The sequence below is a fragment of the Amblyomma maculatum genome, chromosome 1, assembly GCF_055883805.1.
Source record: "Amblyomma maculatum isolate TAMU_Amacu chromosome 1, ASM5588380v1, whole genome shotgun sequence".
NCBI classification, from domain to species: domain Eukaryota; kingdom Metazoa; phylum Arthropoda; class Arachnida; order Ixodida; family Ixodidae; genus Amblyomma; species Amblyomma maculatum.
In genome coordinates, this window is record NC_139344.1 from 206,225,534 (window position 1) to 206,244,257 (window position 18,724).

Sequence of the window (18,724 nt, forward strand, 5' to 3'; positions counted from 1 at the left end):
CCCTTAAAAATCCCATGTAAAAGTATAGGAAAGCTGCGTTGTATATTGAACTCAATTTCACCGGTCGTTCGATATATCGGACTTCGCACCACGCATTGGACGGTGTGCTTTCCCCAAAAATGATCGCATCACCTCTACCATTTGCCGCGTGAAGTTTTCAAGCCACGCGCAGAAGGAATGAGAGGGCACAGTTCCACGACGGCTGGTCTAGGGCAGCGCCGTGCCAAGTGACGTTTGCAAGTCGTGTGTGAAGGAACGAGAGGGAACCAATGCAGCAGTGGTGTTCAAGAGAGGGGAAAAATGTGATAGAACGAAGCACAAGGGTATGCTCACTCTTCTGCTGAGTTTTATCTCCTCCCTTCCTCTTTTTCTCGGTCTTCGTTCGCAGCAGCACGCACTACGCATGCGCGAACAAGCCAGCTCAGCCCGTGGCATACGCTTCTCCAGTGTGTGTGGTGAACGCTCTGCGCGCGGCAGCTGACTTGCGATGCGTGTCTTATGTCACCGCATATGCTAAGAAGCGGCAGTTTCTTTTTTGAGAGAGTCATTTATTCTTGCCGTTGTGCTGAACGTATACTACGGCGGCTGCGGAGGTTCAGAAGCAGCATTTTTTTTTTTCTTTTGCGAGAGTTGCTCTTGTCGGGCTGAACGTGCGGCGCAGCGTAAGCTATGGTGGCTGCGGACGTTCTGAAGCGGCAGATTTTTTTTTTGCGAGAGTCGTTCATTCTTGCATCTATGAATCAACGAAAGCACGCGGTCGGCTGCGATCATGACACCAACTTTTAGCATTGTTCGCTTCAAAAGACATTTGCAACTATCACGTTTCAAAAAGATTTTGTAGCAGTGGACAACGCCCGCTCAACCTCAAGCGCAGCGCGATAAATCGAACCAGGCTTGTGCAATCAAGCCATCACGCGGGCACTCTACCAAGTTCGCTCCCTGCCACCGCAGGATCTATGAAAAGTATAGCGCTGCCAATAAATGAGCTGTGGATGGGTCGAAATTGAGGGACGCGCCACCGAACGGTTTCCTTTTTTTTTCCAAATTCTCGAGGGCAAAATGGGGAGTGGGTTCATTATGCGAGTGGGCTGACTACGCGACAGATACTGTATCATTTTTCACGATCGCAAGTGGCGTCTCAAGCCGATTTCTGTACATCGAATTATCAATATATCGAACTATTTGCGATCCCCTTCGAGTTCGATATATCTGGGTTCGACTGTATATTCAAGTTAACTATAGTGGGGCTCTCTTCTATTCAAAAATTGTGAATACAGTCGAACCCAGTTATATCGAACCCGGATATATCGAATTTTGGTTATATCGAACTCACGGAATATCCCCTTGAAAATCCTATGTAAAAGTATAGGAAAGCCGCGTCATATATCGAACTTAAATTCACCGGTCGTTCGATATATCGAACTCCGCACCAAGTGTGCCTTCCCCAAAAACGATCGCATCACCCTTGGCCGTTTGCCGCGTGACGTTTTCAAGCCATGCGCGGAAGGAATGAGAAGGAACAGTTCGGCGACGGCTGGTCTGGGCAGCGGCAGGCGCATCTGCAGTTATCGTTTCCTGCGCGCCAACACACAGCGTTTGCAAGCCATGTGCGTGGGTGTGCCCAATCTTTTGCCGTGCTATCTCCCTCCTTCAGCCCGCGCTATGCATGCGCCAAGCCAGCTCAGCCAGTTTTCAGACAGACGTCGGACGCTTTCTCCAGCGCGTGTTGCGAACCCTCGGCGCGCGGCGGCTGATGTGGCTATGACGCCTGCGGACGTTAAAAAGCGGCAGCTCTCTCCTTGCATTTTTTTTTTTTTTTGAGTCATCCTTTCTTATCATGCTGTTCAAACGTTAAACGGCGGCTTTTTTTTTTTTTTTTTTTGCGGGAGTCGTTTATCCTGCGTGTATGAATCAACGAAAGCAGGCAGTCAGCTGCTGCGATCATGACGCCCGCCCCTAGCGCGGCGTAGCTTGTGCAATCAAGCCATCACGGGCACTCTGCCAAGTTCGCTCCCCGCCACCGCAGGAGCTATCAAAAAATAAACGCGCCCCGACGTTATCGCTGCGCAGCATCTTGGCGCGCTGCCAAGAAATGAGCTGTGGATGCGACGACCGAAACGGAGTGACGCGCGCCATCGACATGCAAGTGAAAACGCTCGCGATTTCTGCCGCGGCGACATTGTTTTGAGCTGCCGTGGTGGCTCGAGCGGCGAGAGAGACGCAGTTCCAACAAGTTTGAAATTTTTTACTCTGTCGCTGCCGCTCGTCGCCGAGATCGCTCAGTCGCTTGCATGTGAGCGAGCTGGCCTTTACGCATTTTTTTTTTTTTCAAATTCTCGGGTGCAAAAGTGGAGGGTGGGTTCATTACGCGAGTGGGTTGATTACGCGACAAATACGGTATCGTTTTTTTCGCATCGTAAGTGCCGTCACAAGCCGATTTCGGCATATCGAATTATCGATACATCGAACTATTTTGCGATCCCCTTCGAGTTCGATATATCCGGGTTCGACTGTATCAGTTTTTCAAACCTGAATCGAACAACAAACATACTCATTTCATATTCAAAATCTCGAATATTAGCACAACCCCATCTATTACTATATAAAAAGGAACAATCAATTAAACTGCACCCACAAGAGCTGTGCAATTTTAAATGCATGTAATTTATTTCTGTAAGCTCAAGTTTGACACACTAGTCAGTACTATACCAGGTGCCCTAGCTAAATGCAACTGAGGTTTTGTGCCTTATCCAAGGGAAAGCAACAGAGGACTGGTTCATGTGGCCTAGTCTGCAGTTTTCGAAGATGTAGTTTGGGAGGTAGAAGCAGCAGTGCAGTTGCGCGAAAAATTTTTTATTATGCAAGTGATCTTTTACGGTTTGTAAAAAAAAAAAAAATTACATAAACAGCAGCTTAATGTAAACATTTTAGCACCTGCTTTTCGAAAATAGTCGGCAGCTTATGAACTAACACTCTGCTCCTGAAACCAACAAACAAAAATTTAGCTAATTCGTCGAATAATTATTAATAATAATTAAACCTTGGAGGAAAAAAAGAAATAAAGCACTGATGATTAGGACACTCAATCTTTTTTAAATGCTTGGTTACATCTATTTGGGACAACTGGTATATAGCTCACCTACTATGTAACAGGACAAGGCATAACTAGCAGGTTACATACACTACTGACACCAGCAAAAGGCCAGAAAATACTATGCTTTACTCAGAATGCAGTATCCACACAAGTCACAAGATATTTTATACATGTATTACACTGCCTCCTATAGAGCACAGCTCAGCCCACGAGGCGAATTGTAGTGATATGAGGTTAAAACAACCTAATTGGTTTGGTTTGTGGGGTTTAACGTCCCAAAGCGACTCAGGCTATGAGAGACGCCGTAGTGGAGGACTCCGAAAATTTCGACCACCTGGGGTTCTTTAACGTGCACTGACATCGCACAACACACCGGCATCTTGCTTTTCGCCTCCACCGAAAAGCGACCGCCAAGGTCGGGATTCAATCCCGCATCCTTGGGAACAGTAGTTGGGGTGGCGCAGTGGTTACGGCGCTCGACAACCTAATTGGGATACTTGTTTGCCCCACTATGAAACAAGAGCGACAGCAGCAGAAATAGACTGCTACTGAGTGCATTTTAGTTTTCCTTTGAAGGTTCAGATTTTCACCACTCATATAAGTACACATAGGCCTGTTCACAACCTGCCTAGAGCATTCTTTCAATGATTGTTTCTCCTGCTTTCCTGCTTTTGCATATCTCTCTAAAAATCAGTAAACGATTTCTGATGCAGCTGTGCAGAAAAAAAGAGTAGGAAGCTGAGAGCACTCTCTCACCTTTTGGCCGATGGCACTCAGGAGGAAGCCCACCACCTGTGACAAAGCAGTTACAGGACCTTTCTGTTCTTTGCTGTACACAATCTTTATCTTGTTTTTTGTCAGTGGCTGACCTGGCTCAGGAACAACGTCAATAATGTCAAGAATAATGATCTGGAAAAAAAAAAGAAGGAAGAGAGAAGGGGACTGCAGCATAAGCAAACCCAACACATCAACACAGGAACAGCATAAGGATATTGCAAACCTAACTATATAGATCAGTAATCTAATAACAAAAATATGTGAAAAAGTCCTAGCACACTACACATGGATGAAAGAAAGCAAGTCTGCACCATGCTGTCAACAAGCAAGTTGCGATGTCAGCGCGTCGTCTTCAATGTTTCTTCAATATTTTTGTGCAGCGAAAAAAATGCATATATGTTTTGAGATATGCTGAAAATTACCTGAGAAGTACCATGTGTATGCAAGCATCACCTATTGTTTGGCTTGTTACAAAATTTTCAAGGTTATGCATGCTCTCCCTGCAGACTGCTATAGCTGGAAGGCAGTAACTATATTTGGACAGAACGCACTCTGATTCCTTTCTGCTTACAAACCATAAGAAGGAATTTGCCAACTTAAACTTTTAACAGCAATAGCCCAATCAATCACAAAGGTTACCTACGATCTCGCCTACTGAACAGTTAGTGAACACACACGATAGCAGACAGCACAGTTCGCCATTCAATGAGCAAGGCATGCTCATTTTTGATTTAGATGTGGTGGTAAATAAAATGCAATAAGCGTGGTTGCTGCTGGCATTCTTTTGAACCCCTCGACATTTGAACCTGACAGCACACAAAACACAAAAGACCATCATCATCATCACCAAATAAATATGTGTGTGTGTAATCACGATCAGCAGTTTGTTCTACAGTCTGTGACTGAGCTTGATAACTTCACGTAGTTTTTTCCGCTTCCACGAAGCCTATTTCTACAGCACACATGCACTGCAACAAGATGCAGACACATGCAATACAGCACAGACAGCTGACGGCATCTGTCTTCTGGTAGGGGTGCAAAGGCTAGCGAGGCAGCAGAGGCTGCAGCATGGCAGCAGATTCCACCATTCACAAGACATTGTGAAATGTCCTCACAGTTCCTTTCTTGAGGGTGGTTTGAATGTAAAAGGGTCTCGCAGAGTTCAATAGTAACTTTCTCAGCAACGCAGTCACCATGCTACAAAGTAAAACGCTGCTAGTGTTCGTAGAGAATAAGCTACCTGTCCTGCTTAGCTAGATATTTCCCTTCAATGCCACTTTAACGAAAACTTTTCAAGTATACCAGTAGCAAAGGTAACAGGACACTATGCTGTGGTGATCACATCTTCCAAGACTTCCGCAAGAAGTGCAGAAATGACAGGGTGAAAGCTTCTCATATCTCGAACTTACACTAAGCTACAAAAAAGGCTGGCAACTTTTTAGAAAGATACATTGTTAATATGGGGATAGGCAGGAACACAAGCGGAAGACCAGCGCACACACCAGCACAACACAACGCTTTCAGGCAATGCCCAACGTGCCCTTTTGTAAGGACCTTGCGGCAGCAGACTTTACTAGCTTCAGAATCTCTTTCAGCCTCTTTTAATGCATGTTTTGAGCCACTCAAATTCACCACTGAATTCCCCGAGCAGAAAAGCTTTTGGTTTTTAGGTTTGCGGCTGTGTTAATTTAATGATCACGCGTGCTGGGGGCATAAGCCAAGAGCCAACAAGCCTCCCCTGCCATACTGTTCTGTGCACTCGAAGCTGGTTAAGAGGAATATCGTGCAGTCCTTGTCGAGTGCTATCATTAAGTGATGGCAAGACAAAGTTGAAGAAAGTCTTCAATCACAGGTAGCTCATTTGGGGTGACACGTTGCCCTATGCACATGACTGTTTCCATTGCCGAGGGCCTGCATCGCAAATGGAAATCTGAGGTTAGCACGAATGCCATGGACAGAGCAGAAGGTAAGAGAAAAGCTCCTGAGCCTATGTAGGTTAAGTTGCCCTACAGGCACGCGAAGGCAGGCTTGCAATATCAAACACAGGGAGATGCCTTGGTACCAGGACAGAGGAGAGTCGTTTGCAAAATTCCGCTTTTATATGATGCCTGAACGTCCGGCTGCAAGAGCACACTAATAAAGTCAACAAAATGCACATAGACGGACAGTTAGCAGCCCATTGTAAAAAGCGTAACCCTAAAACACCGTGCTATCCTCTTTTTGACCAAGCAATTGTTTTGTATCGCCACTGCACTTGCCTCACTGGGAAAATCGTGGAAACATCGCTGATAGCACATTCAGATGAATGTGTCAGCAAACCGTCTGTGGCTCTGTCAAAGACTGAGCTGGATTTATTGGCTTAAGTGGCAAGTGACAACTTTGTCGTCTCTCTTCTCTTCTTTCCCCTTGCGAGCCAGAAGTGTATATACATATGCTCTGGAACCGCAATAAACATTTTTTGATAGTAGCACTTGTTCTGTCCTTCTTGTCCGTTGTTGTTTTACTGAGCTATGCTCTGTGAAGATGAATTTACATGCCCTAACGTTTTCCCTTCAAAAATCTGTCAGTGTAGTTTCGCTCGAAGCATGGTAAAGACTGATGCCCCTTAATCAGCAGCAGATGATGGAGGGCTGTGTTGCAGATTGATGCGTGGAATTCAGTTTGTTTCAAATCACAGTTGTTGCCACAAACATGTGAATGTCGCATCCGCATGTGCAAAATGCAAATGTTGGCCTTTTTTCAATGTCATGAAGCATGGAAATTCCGAAGTGTAAAATCGTAAAAACGCCTGCAAATACTTACCTCTTCTTGAGCTTTGATAGCGCCATGACTTCAAGCCAACAAGAATTCTAACTTTCTTCACACTGTGCAGCGCACAGGAGGCCTAGCTAGCCCTTAACTAACACATAAGCAGTTGCAACAGCAAATGTGAAATGTAACCAGCCGCAGTTACTTTGGCTTGGGATTGATTTGGTTTTGATCGGCTGTTTACCTAATGAGCCAATAGGGCTAGTGAGGCAGGCAATTACAATAGAGTTGCAAATTCCGCAGTGTCGGTTACACAAAAACCCATTCTTATGCGGGCAGAGGCAGCTTGTCGAGAAATATAGGGCAGTGGTTGTATAACTGGAAAGTGCAGTGAAAAATTGGGAGTCTTGGGAGGAAATCAAGAGGGTTGGCAGGTGTGATTTGTTCTTTGGTGCTTCACTGCATTTTGTCAGTGCAGTTGCAAGAATGAATATACGAGGCTCTCAATCACTGCTGCAGGAGCTGAATGATGCCCACTGCTTCCAAAAAAAAAAAAAAAATCTGATAGGTGCATTGAAATTTTTAAAAACTAATAAATGAGGCAATGCAGCATCTTTTCTATATCCTGAAATACTTTTTACTATGAAGTTTTTTATTCAAGCCCTTACTTATTTGCTTTCTCAGCAAGTTCTCAAGAGTGAGGCCTTTTTTTTTTGTGACATTTATAAAGGTAAATAAAAAAATATGTATTTGACTCCATGGTCCTGAAAGACTTAACATCAAAGAAGGAAAACTGCATATACATAACGCATATCTTCATAAAAAAAGAGGCATTATACCACCTTTTGTATATTCTGAAACTTTCTTATCCCCATTTCCTAATTTTATATACATCCTTCTTTAATATTTTGTAAATGATTTTTTTTCCTCTAAATTTGGAAGTGAATGATTTTTTTTTATCTAAAGTTTAAAGCTCAAGTAAATATTAGTTGCGTATGGAAGAGCACTTAAATAGCTACCTTTTGATATGTTACGCCAGGATTGGCGATAAAAACTTTTTTTTTTCCAAGACCCCTGAGAATCAACTCGTTTTTCATGGTCCCAGAAGAGCTAATTGGCACATGAAAACAGAAACAGATTAAAATTTAGAATACATACCATGTGGGTCCAGTATGTTACTGCCATTGCAATATTATACCATTCTATTTTATTTATTTACTTTTATTTTATCTTTATCAGTAAAACAAAATGCCATATAGAGAGCATGCCAACCTGAAATTTGAATCGACCACATTTAGGTATCTCATTTTCCTCGCCATCCTGCTACAAGATCCCGATGCAGGTATCCGTCCATTCATTTGAAAATTTACCAAAGATTGTAACATACATTGTATATATGGTTCAATGAATGAGCGCATTTGGAAGGTACTTAAACATTATGACTAGCAGCTTACCGGTATCACTCAAGAGGAGTGTATAACAGTTGCATCTTATTGGTACTCACCTATGGGGCTGAAACATGGTTGACGAAAAAAGTTCTGCTTAAGTTGTGGACAATGCAGAGGGCAATAAAACGGGAAATGAGGGTGCTCATTATAATACATGAAGGAAAGAAGCCAACAGTCGTCGAGGCCAAGGAAAGCATTGGGGATGGTACTTTGTCTTTTTTTTTTAATGTTTACTTGGATAATCACAGAAATTAGTAATGTAATCTGTTTTAGAGCAAAGATAATTAAGCACGAAGTAGAAGAAAAAACAACGTGCTGATGGTGGGAACCGAACCCACGACCTCCGAATATCGCGGCTTCGGTTCCCGCGAACCCACGAACCCAACCGAACCCATATTCGGGTTCGTGGGTTCGCGGGAACCGAACCCGCGATATTCGGAGGTCGTGGGTTCGGTTCCCACCATCGGCACGTTGTTTTTTCTTCTACTTCGTGCTTATCTTTCCCCTAAAACAGATTACATTACTAATTTCTGTGATTATCCAAGTAAACATTAAAAAAAAAAGACAAAGTACCATCCCCAACGCTTTCCTTGGCCTCGACGACTGTTGGCTTCTTTCCTTCATGTTAAGAGATAGGAAGCATGCAGAGTAGGTCAGAGAAATAACTCGAGCTAGTGATATTCTAGTCGAAATTAAGAAGAAGCAGTGGGCATGGGCATGGCATGTAGTGCGAAGGCAGGATAACTGATGGTCTTTAAGAGGAACCAATTGGATTCCAAGAGAAGGTAAGCATAGCAAGGGTGGATAAAAAGGGTGGAAAAATTAGGTGGGTGGATAAATCAAGAAATTCGCAGGGGTCAAGTGGATGCAGCTAACACAGGACTGGAAAATGAAAGAGGCCTTCGTCCAGCAGTGGGCATAGTCCGTCTGATGATGATGATGTAACATGGTTGCACCTCCTCCTGCTGTGCTCTGTCCAATACTCTGGTCACTCTATATCACTCATGTGCTAGGCAATATAGGCTCTGACTCATTGTCTTGAGATGACTACCTAGACCAAGATCAAGCAACAAATGTTACCTTTCTCTCTCCCAAAAACATATATTATGGTGAGGCTCCCTGAAAGTAATAAAGAATAATACACCTCTGCCCGTGCCACTAGGTATAACGGGCTCTCTCCCAAAGGTATTAGGGCTAAATAATTTGGCCAATAGTTTCAGTATACAGAAAAAGGAACAGGATAAGGTTGTTGCGCTAAAAGACAGAGCAGGATCTCTTAGTGACTGAAAATAGCATCCCCAACCTTCTACAGAAAGTACAATCCTTATTCAGTGAATTCGCTTGGACCATAGTATACAGCCAAACCCACTTATAACAATATTGAAGTGCCATGGAAATATCACTGTTGTAACCGATAATTGTTATAACCGGGCTAGGCTGAAAAAAATGTTATAAACTACACATTTAATGAGGACGAAAGTAGCTTACACTTTTTATTTCGTAGCGGGAAGAAACCCGTAATCTGTAAGCGTTGTCTGTTTCCCGGCAATCTAGCCGACATTATAGCTTCTAAGGCTTTCTTAACCTCGTCCTTCATTACTGGTGGAATGTCTGATTGCTCTTCATTACAGCCAATTTCATTCTTGTCCTGACTACTATGGCTACTGCAGAAACCCATATAGAACTCTTCAGCTACCTTGATTATCTTGTCCATGTCAGTAATGACATTGTCCGCCTTGTCCCTCAGGTCATACATCTGATTTTTGCCTATGCCTAATTTCCTTTTTACCGCTTTCAGGCTATGACCTTTCTTTAGAGCATGCTCAATTTTCCTCATATTATACTTCCTAATGTCGGCCACATTGAACCTATTGATTAGCTTTGATATCTCTGCCAGTTCTATCCTGTCTGTTGGGTTAGAGGCTTTCATACTTCAGCATTTCTTAATCAAATTTTTCGTCTCCTTAAACAATTTACCGGTATCCTCTCTAACAATTTTACCGCCTACTTCTACTGCGCACTCAGTAATGATATCTCTGAAATTATTTTTCATTGCTTCTAGGCTAAGGTCGGCTCCCTCAGTTAGCAGTGAGTATCTATTCTGCAACGAGAGCCTTAATTCTTCTAATTTTCCCCTTACTAATTCGTTGATCGACTTCTTCCTTACTAATGTTTCGCTCCCTTTTCAAATCCATATTAATTCAAAACCTTACCATCCTGTGATCATTATATTGCACCTTTCCAATTACCTCTACATTCTGCACAATTCCAGGGTTAGAACAGAGTATAAAGTCAATTTCGTTCTTAGTCTCCCCGTTAGGGCTTTTCTATGTTCACTTCCGGTTCTTCCGTTTTCTGAAGAAACTATTCATGATTCAAAAGTTATTGTGTTCAGCAAACTCAGCTAGTAACTCCCCCCTGCTATTTCTTAATCCAATGTCATAGTTGCCCACTGCCCGGTCTCCAGCTTGCTTTGTACCTACCTTAGCATTGAAGTCGCCCATCGGTACAGTATAATGTTTTTTTACTTTCCCCACTGTCAATTCTACATCTTTACAGAAGCTTTCTACTGCCTGATCATCATGACTACATGTAGGTGGATATGCTTGTACAACCTTCAGCTTATACTGCTTATTTAGCTTAATTATGGTGCAGACTACCCTCCCATTAATGCTATATAATTCATCTACTATATTACCAGCTACTATATCCTTAATGATAGGGAAATCTACTCATAGTTCTCGTTTCTCTGGTAATCCTCGATAAAACAATACATGCCCGCCCTTCAGTACAGTATATGCCTCATTTGGCCTCCTCACGTCACTAAGTCCTATAGGGAACCCAAGCTGGAGTTTGCTCCGCGACGCCAGTGCTCGGTTTCTGACGGAGAGGAGAGGAACTACAAAACCTATGCGCAGCCGTGGCCACGCAGCCCACAGCCGTCTGTGGAGTCTGGGCGCGTGTGCCAGGTGTAGCCGCGCTATGCCATGCGTGCACACAGAGCAGGAGAAGGAGAATGAGAAGGAGGGGAGCAGTCGTGTACAGACGTACGCAAAGCCGGAACTTTTCGCCAGTGGAGTTTCTCATTTTCGCTTTTTTCAGTTCCCCGGCTGACAAAGAGGCTGGTTGGAAATGTGTTTTTTACCAGTGCCTTCGAAATCGTGAAATTATGATTAACTGATAGACTGTTGTCACTGGGCGCTGCTTCAAGTCCTGAAAAACGATCGCCGCGAACATTGTTTTCAAAAAGCGCTTGTTGACAGGCTCCGAGACATAAAAAATATGAAGAAACATGAACGCGGCTGACTCTCTACTCGAAGGCGAGATGCAAGCGACAGGTATTTTCAGCGACCCAAGGCACCACCTCCTGCGTTGTTATGGTGTGAGAGTAAAGAATAATGTGGAAGCCCCGACGTCTCTGTCCATGCTGTTCAGAGAATCGTGGAGAATCATTCATACACGTGTACACAGCGACAAGTGCTCCGGGTGTCGGTTCGGGAGGGCTGCTCACTTGAATAGGCCCATTCAACTCTTTGGGGACAGACGTTTTAGGCAACCACCCAACAAGGGCAACGAAATTAAACGTTGCCATCTATGATGACCCATTCGCTTCAGCAGGGTGACTACACAGGATGCTACCAGCGCTGTGGTGCCTGTTTTCGGACGTGCTCCCTATAAAAGCACAAAGTGTGCCGCCTTACCTTTTGGTTCATGCTGACAGCAGCCAGGGGAAATTTGCTGCTGCGGCACTGCCATCCGAAATAATGACCTATCTACCTTCAAGGATCACTGGTTCCTAATGACCTGGGTCATTCACCAGAAGCCGAGGCATACCCCCCCCTTCATTCCTGCAGCCGTTTTCTCTCTCTTTCCACAAGAAGAATAGCGATGAAATGGTTGATGACTTTCCATGCAGATGGGAACATCTCTCCACAGAAACCTTGTGCCTTCTTAGTTGTGCAGCTACTTTCTGCAATCCCTACTTCAGTTACCTGCTCTAGGGAGTGCGTAGTTTTGAACTCCAGAAGCAGGATCGCGTATGAGGGTAGAAGGATTGACATATCTGTTGTCTGATGCAGACACAGTTCCGCGATGGCTGCTGCGGCACCGCCAGGGACAAACAGCGGTGCGGAATATGAGCGGTACAAGATACTTTACTAAAAAAAAAGGGGGAGGGGGGGGGGGGGGCAACAACCACCTTTACCGTTTACCCTATAACCACCCTCCAAATGGTTCAAGTGGCAACTACCCTCCGGTTACGTACTGCTACTACCACGGCACTGACATAAAAACCATAAACAAGCGTTTCACAGTTGTCACAGTAAAATAAAGATGAACAAGAAAAAAATAGTGAAAAGAAGGTGCAAACCCTGCCACGGCTGGTGACGTCCTCCCCATAGCAGTAATTGGTGCCCAGGGCCAAGTAGCCTTTCATGCCTGTGGTGGTACCCTCTGAAGAAAGCATGACATTCTTGAGGCATGTAAGGTGTTCCCATTCATCCAGATCCACCCGTGTATTAGGGATGGTCTCCCAGCTGACTGGAGAAAGCAGCTGCAGCGAGAACTTGTCCATGGTTGGAAATATGTACCGGGTCTCTGCAGCAAACGATTAATTTCAGTGTAACACCAGTACCTGTTAGCAGAAGCATCATGTATATTCATGACCGAGATTGGTTTAGTTTATGAGGTTAGCATCTCAAAGTGACTTGGGCTATGAGGGGTGTCTCAGTGGAGGGCTCCGCACAATTTCAACCACACGGGTTTCTTTGCTGTGCACTAACATCACACCACATAGTACATAGACTATATGCATTTCGCCTCCATCTAAACGAAGCTGGGATCGAACCCAAGTCCCCTGGCTCAGTAACCCAGTGCCCTTAACTACTGAGCCACAACAATATAGCAATGCAAGCTCATCGGTAAAGCACCATGTTTAACTACATCCAGGGTTCGTACAGGTGGCAAAGAAAAAAATTCAAGGATATTCAAGGAATTTCAAGCCCCCATAGGAGGATTTTCAAGGCCCCCTTCGAGGGCTTAATTTTTTTTTCCATGTCAAAGATCTTCAAACAGTGCTCTCAAAACGTCTGAAATATTTATTCCATAAAAGAAAAAAAAACATCACTATGCAGATTTGCTTCTATTGCACAGAAAAAAATTAAATATAGCTTCATAAAATATCACAGTGAAAGTTTGGTCATATCCCGCAGAAAAGTAAAGGTACCTTTTCAACGCGCTCCCTTGTGCTACCTTCATTGCGCCAATATGCTTGCCGCTTTTCATGTGACTTTTTAAAGCGGATTCACCCATGGCAGTCACATCAACAGTTTTACCGCAAAGCTTGCACTTAGCCCGATGCGGACTCGTTGTATCAGGCGCAATCCACTGCTTGTATTCGTCATGGTGGAGCCACGTAGCCTGAAACTTGCTCTTTCCGGGCATTATGTCACATATGAAAATATCACGTGCGCTGACAGGCAGAAGCCACGCTCATTCCAAAAATGCAAGCACTAGGGCAACGCCAGCGTAGACACGGCCGCACGGCTCGGTAAACCTATCTAAAAACGTTGGGCTCGGTGATTGATGGCGATGCGATAGCGATGGGACGATGCAGCCGGGAGGATGTTTTTGCAGGTCGACGATGCGCAATCACGTGACACACAGGTGACGTAGCCTACACGTCACGTACGCGTATCTCGCGGAGTCTTTCTTTTTTTTTTTCTTTTTTTTTTTTGCTTGTAAGAGGAAGCGCTCGCGGCAGTTAGTGTTGTCCACGCCATGGCTCCTCCCCCAACACAGTTTTCTTCCCTCCCCCATGGTTCCAAGCAGTAAACAGAATTTTCCTCCCCCGGGGGAATGAGTGAGCGCAGATGTGCGTTCGCAGTCTTTTGCTTTCGTTCTCTTTCTTCCGGTGGTCTGGTGGGGTTAGAGCTGGTATTCGAAGCGACGCAGGGACTTCGAGTCGCGAGTCTGCTTCTTCGCAGCGCGCTGCAGAGATTGTGAGTTTGCTTCCTCACTACAATGAAAACGTGCAAGAGTACTGACCTTATGCGGGGCCTCAAATATATTGAGTACCTGCGCATGAAATATTGGCACGCACGGGGGCCCACACACATGCAGTTTTTTAGTGGCAAAAAGCAAATAACTTTACAGCATCTTGCGGCGCGTAAACGTTGATGTTTGGAATTAAGCTGTGAAGTTATACAAGATGTTACTTAGCTTGCGGATACGTCACTACATATATATATATATAGTTGTTTTATGTACATAATTGAGGCGTAACTTTTAAGGTGCAAAAGCGGCTGATTGAGCCAAGCAAACGACAGCAAATCTTCAGCACTGCCGCCGCTGCCTCTCAAGCCAAACCAGCCCATACCTCACAGCTAGCGAAAAAGAAGAAAGGAAGCAAGCGTACCTACTGCTTTACCGAGGGCAGCTCCAAGCCGTCAGTCGTTTGAAACCACGCTGTCTACGTTGGCTAGCCTGCCCACCCCTTTATTGAGGGGCTTTACCCGCCCCTCCTTTCAACCTCTCCCTACTAACAGGAAAAAAAATACAGAAGATAGCCTGCGGACGGCTAGATGCTCTCCCTCTGCCAGTTCGAAGCCGCGCTCCCACGGCCAAGCGCTTTTCTCACTGCCCCAGTAGAAAAAAAAACAAGAAAAAAAAAAAAAAAAAACGTCGACAGGACACGCAGAAGTGACGTAGTAGCTTACGTCACTTTTGTGTCACGTGATTGCGTGTTCACGACCTGCAAAAATACCCTCCCAGGATGCGCGCTCACTGCAGTGTTGCCAGCCGCCTAACGAGAATGCGCTAAATAGGCTAAAAATCGATACGTTTCCTTCCCCGCAGTTCATTCAGAACTCAGTCAAGAATAAAAGTTTAGCAACAAAAACGTTTTCATGACGAAAAACACCAGTTCAAATTTAGTATTCAAGGAATTCAAGAATCTTCAAGGACCAGTCATAAATTCAAGGTTTTTAAGGGCCTTGAAAACAGACTTCCGTAATTCAATGGTATTCAAGGTTTTCAAGCACCTGTGCGCACCTTGTACATCTCAACTGCAGTGTTTATACAAATGAAATGCGACCATGAATGCAATGTGAGGGCAGACTTTGTGGGTGTGAAACATGGGTGGGGGGGGATGTTTTCCTGTGCTTTTTTGCCTTACCAATGCGAGACTATCTTCAAGCCGTAACAAAGTATGGCAGTTACTAATCACCATTACCATGCAAATGTTTTGAGTGCCTATTCTTCTTCGAGAGAGCCAGCCACGCAAATATGCTTTTATAACTAGCCCCTTTTGCAGCACTGCTTACAAGACTGATATGAAGATGAATGCAGAGTCCCTCCACACCATTGCTGTGGCAACTGTCCATTTAGAGGCCTCATTGTAAGTAAAACTTGACCAAGATGCTCAACTGCATGACCATTCATGGTAGCATTTAGTCAAGCAGTTGCCTTATGTGTGGCACTTGTTGCAAAAATTGTGCGGCAGCATGTGAGCTCAATGTCGTCAAAACGTGCATCAGATACCAACAATGCCAAGCTTTCCATGCACCCAAAATGGGTTACCACGGCTAACATGCAATATCAGCTGTATTGAACTTTAAAATCTCAACTCCACTGCTGACGACACAAATGCGCAAGCCACACCAGCATCCTTGGGTACTGAGTGCTGGCCACATTAGTTTCACATGGCTGCAAACAAATCCTGTCAGCCAGAAACATATATGCGTGAATGTATTCCTTGTGTTTTTGCATAGTTATTTGGTTTGAGTTGGATGATAACGCATATCTTTTGAGACCCAATGAGATATTGAGATCTGTAGCATAGTTTTTCTCTGCATAGTAATCAGCTATAATGCAGAAGTGACTTCTCACTTCTATTTTTGGTAAAGAAGCTTGCGTTGCAATCCAGCAATTACGGTAAAGTATCTAACAAAAGCACACATTGCTTGAGGGTTGGCCTCTTATTAAAATACAGTTTTCTGTATTTTCATAGTACTGCAACAGCCTGCAACAACCAAGTGCACGCCAACTCACTATGACAACCCTTCTTCTTGCAATCTCAGTGGCCGAACTGACAAAAGGTTTGTGTAGTAGCCTTTGTAACAGATGAAATTGTCACCTGCAGCAGCAATTACACGCTCTGTAGCAGGAAAACGACATTTTGCACGATCTTTCTGAAAAATGAATGCACAGCGTGCGCAGGCACCTTAAAGGCCCGACAGTGGCAGAGCACCAAAGAGGAAGGGGGAAAAAAGCTAGCGAGAGAAAGGTAGGAGAAAAGAATGGAGGAAGCTGTTTTTCACCATGCAAACACACAAATGCAATGGACATATATGAGAGAAGAGCAGGCCCATGTAAAAGCTTTGGGTGCTGAAAGGGAAAAATAGTTGAAAATCAATAAACAAACAAAAGCTAGAGTGGGTGGCCAACAGAGGGTTGGGGGGGGGGGGGGGGGAAGGGGGGGGGTCGGTCGCTGCTTCTCGCTGGGCACACTCAATGCTGTCAACCTCTTTCATCGTGTGCAACACACACACCATAACACAGGTGCAATATGTGGTGTACAGAACAAGTAAAGTCCCATAAACAAATAAATAAATATTGCAATGCTCAATGTGCAAATGAAAAGGAAGGAAACTAGAAGTACAACCTCTGGGACAGAGAAAAACAAACAGTACGGATAGTACAACTTCAGCGACAGAGAGAAAGATGGCATGGATACCTTTCCTGAAACTGCCGGCAAAATATAGTGAAACTCCACATATAATGAGAGGATTTTCCCCCAATTTTATAATGTTAGGTTTCCGCCTCGTATTATATGTGGATCCAGACAAATTTCAGCCGAAATTCTCAGTTCCGACCTCATTATTAATCACAGCTATCAACATCAGGCCTCCAGCAAGTGGAGATGCTATCTAGTTGTGGCAATGACCTACTGTCTCAATGGTATTGCGAAATGTAGTGTAAATAGATAATTTTGCTGATCTTTCTTCGCTCGCATTAACATGAATAAGAGCTTTCATATGCGCTGTTTTTATGATAAACTTTAAAAACGAGCAGCTGCATCTGTCTCAATGCTCTACTTTCTTAAGTAGACCGGCCTTTTGAAACTTCTACTGAATATATAATTTATACAAATACATAAAGGGAGTTGAAGCAAAATGTCGACTTTTTGAGTTGGCAAGTTCAGACATTCAATATAATCAAAGTAAAACAAACGAAAAAAAAAAACCTGCACCAATAAGTGCTCTTTCCTTCAAAAACACCCTGAAGTGAGCAAAGAAAATAATTTTTTGCTGCACACAACATTTTTTTCATTTAGCGTTAAAAAAACAAGTATAAAAATTATACCCCCTTCCCCCCCCATAATAATAATAATAAAAACAACAACCAAAGATGACATACATGAAACGAAAGCCTCTGGATTGACTTTTTCTTTAAGGTTCTAGCTTGGACAATGCCACTGGCAAAATGACATTAGAAATCCCTATCAAAGGGGCACAAAGTAGTACACTGTTGGCAAGACTGAATGCGAAAGCTCTCAAAGCGAGAAAGAAGTTGCAGTTAGGGCTATAATGTGAAGGGCATAATCCCACCAGCGTTTCTTCACAAAGCCTGGAGAGCAGTGCTGGCAAAGGAATTACGCCCAGACATGGCTTTCTCAACAAGACATAACCCATCATGTCAGGCCCGCTGACACGCAAACACGAAGTGGCTACCGTTAGTGTTTTTATTTCTATTTCACCTCTGTATTTCAAAATACAGCCGCCACATGCATCTCTGACCATGGTATCAGCAGCTGAATGCCAAAGCCCCTGAGCCACTGCAGCAGCTGCAAAATATGTGCATTGATGGCTACATAGCAAAAGATTTTTAGCAACGAAGTGCCATCAGAGAATGCCATTTCTCTCATCCTTGTGTAGTTTTTTTTTTGTGACTACTGAAAGTTAGATCTCTTCATTTAACTGAAAATACTAAGTTTGATCACATAGTAAAACTTGTCACAACAAACCTTGACAGTGTGTAAGGTTTCAATCTGTTGTAAAAGTCTGCAGGATCCAAATACTGTCAACATAGACATCCATGCTTAATCACACATCTGTTATGACTAGGTACACATATGAACTCATTTACCCAGTCCTACCCCATCTGAAGTGCAATTCACCTAACATTAGGTCTTTTTTGGTGGCAAGTTGTTTTGAGCTGTCAAAGCTTACAATACTTCGAAAGGCAAAGAGAGACTACAAAAACAAACCTCGCTCCAGTAGTTCATACTCCTTATCTTCTCCTGTGAACCGAACCAAATGATTGCAGGGGTCTGGTTGACTCGTGACAACGCAATAGGTCTTGCTGTCCACGTGGTAGTTGACAAAATGTGGAGTGCACCGAAGCGGCACTTTCCTCACTGGCCATGGGGCATCATAGGTCAGGTGTGTTGGAAGTGTGCTAATCCGAAGTTCTCCCTGAACACAGTAACACAAAACGCACAGCTTTAAATCTGCAAACATTGCAAACCATAATATGCTTCATAACTCCCTTCTACAAGGTTAACCACTGACTTCCTAATTAGTCACAACAGCCTCCAAAGACCAATTAAAAAACAATAAGTTGAACCTGGCAGACATCAAAGGTATACAAACCTCTG

General features: G+C 43.9%; 1 protein-coding gene across 2 annotated transcripts in view; it reads right to left on the minus strand.

Annotated features, from left to right (window-relative positions):
* Cpsf160 (cleavage and polyadenylation specificity factor subunit 1) overlaps nucleotides 1-18,724 on the minus strand; it is a 100,849-nt gene that overhangs the window by 15,867 nt on the left and 66,258 nt on the right. For both annotated transcript variants that reach the window (XM_084590091.1, XM_084590090.1), the window contains 3 exons: nucleotides 18,335-18,542; nucleotides 12,437-12,663; nucleotides 3,851-4,003 (listed from right to left, as the gene is read on the minus strand). In XM_084590091.1, coding sequence (XP_084446217.1) covers nucleotides 3,851-4,003; nucleotides 12,437-12,663; nucleotides 18,335-18,542 — 588 coding nt within the window. The remainder of the gene's footprint in view (nucleotides 1-3,850; nucleotides 4,004-12,436; nucleotides 12,664-18,334; nucleotides 18,543-18,724) is intronic.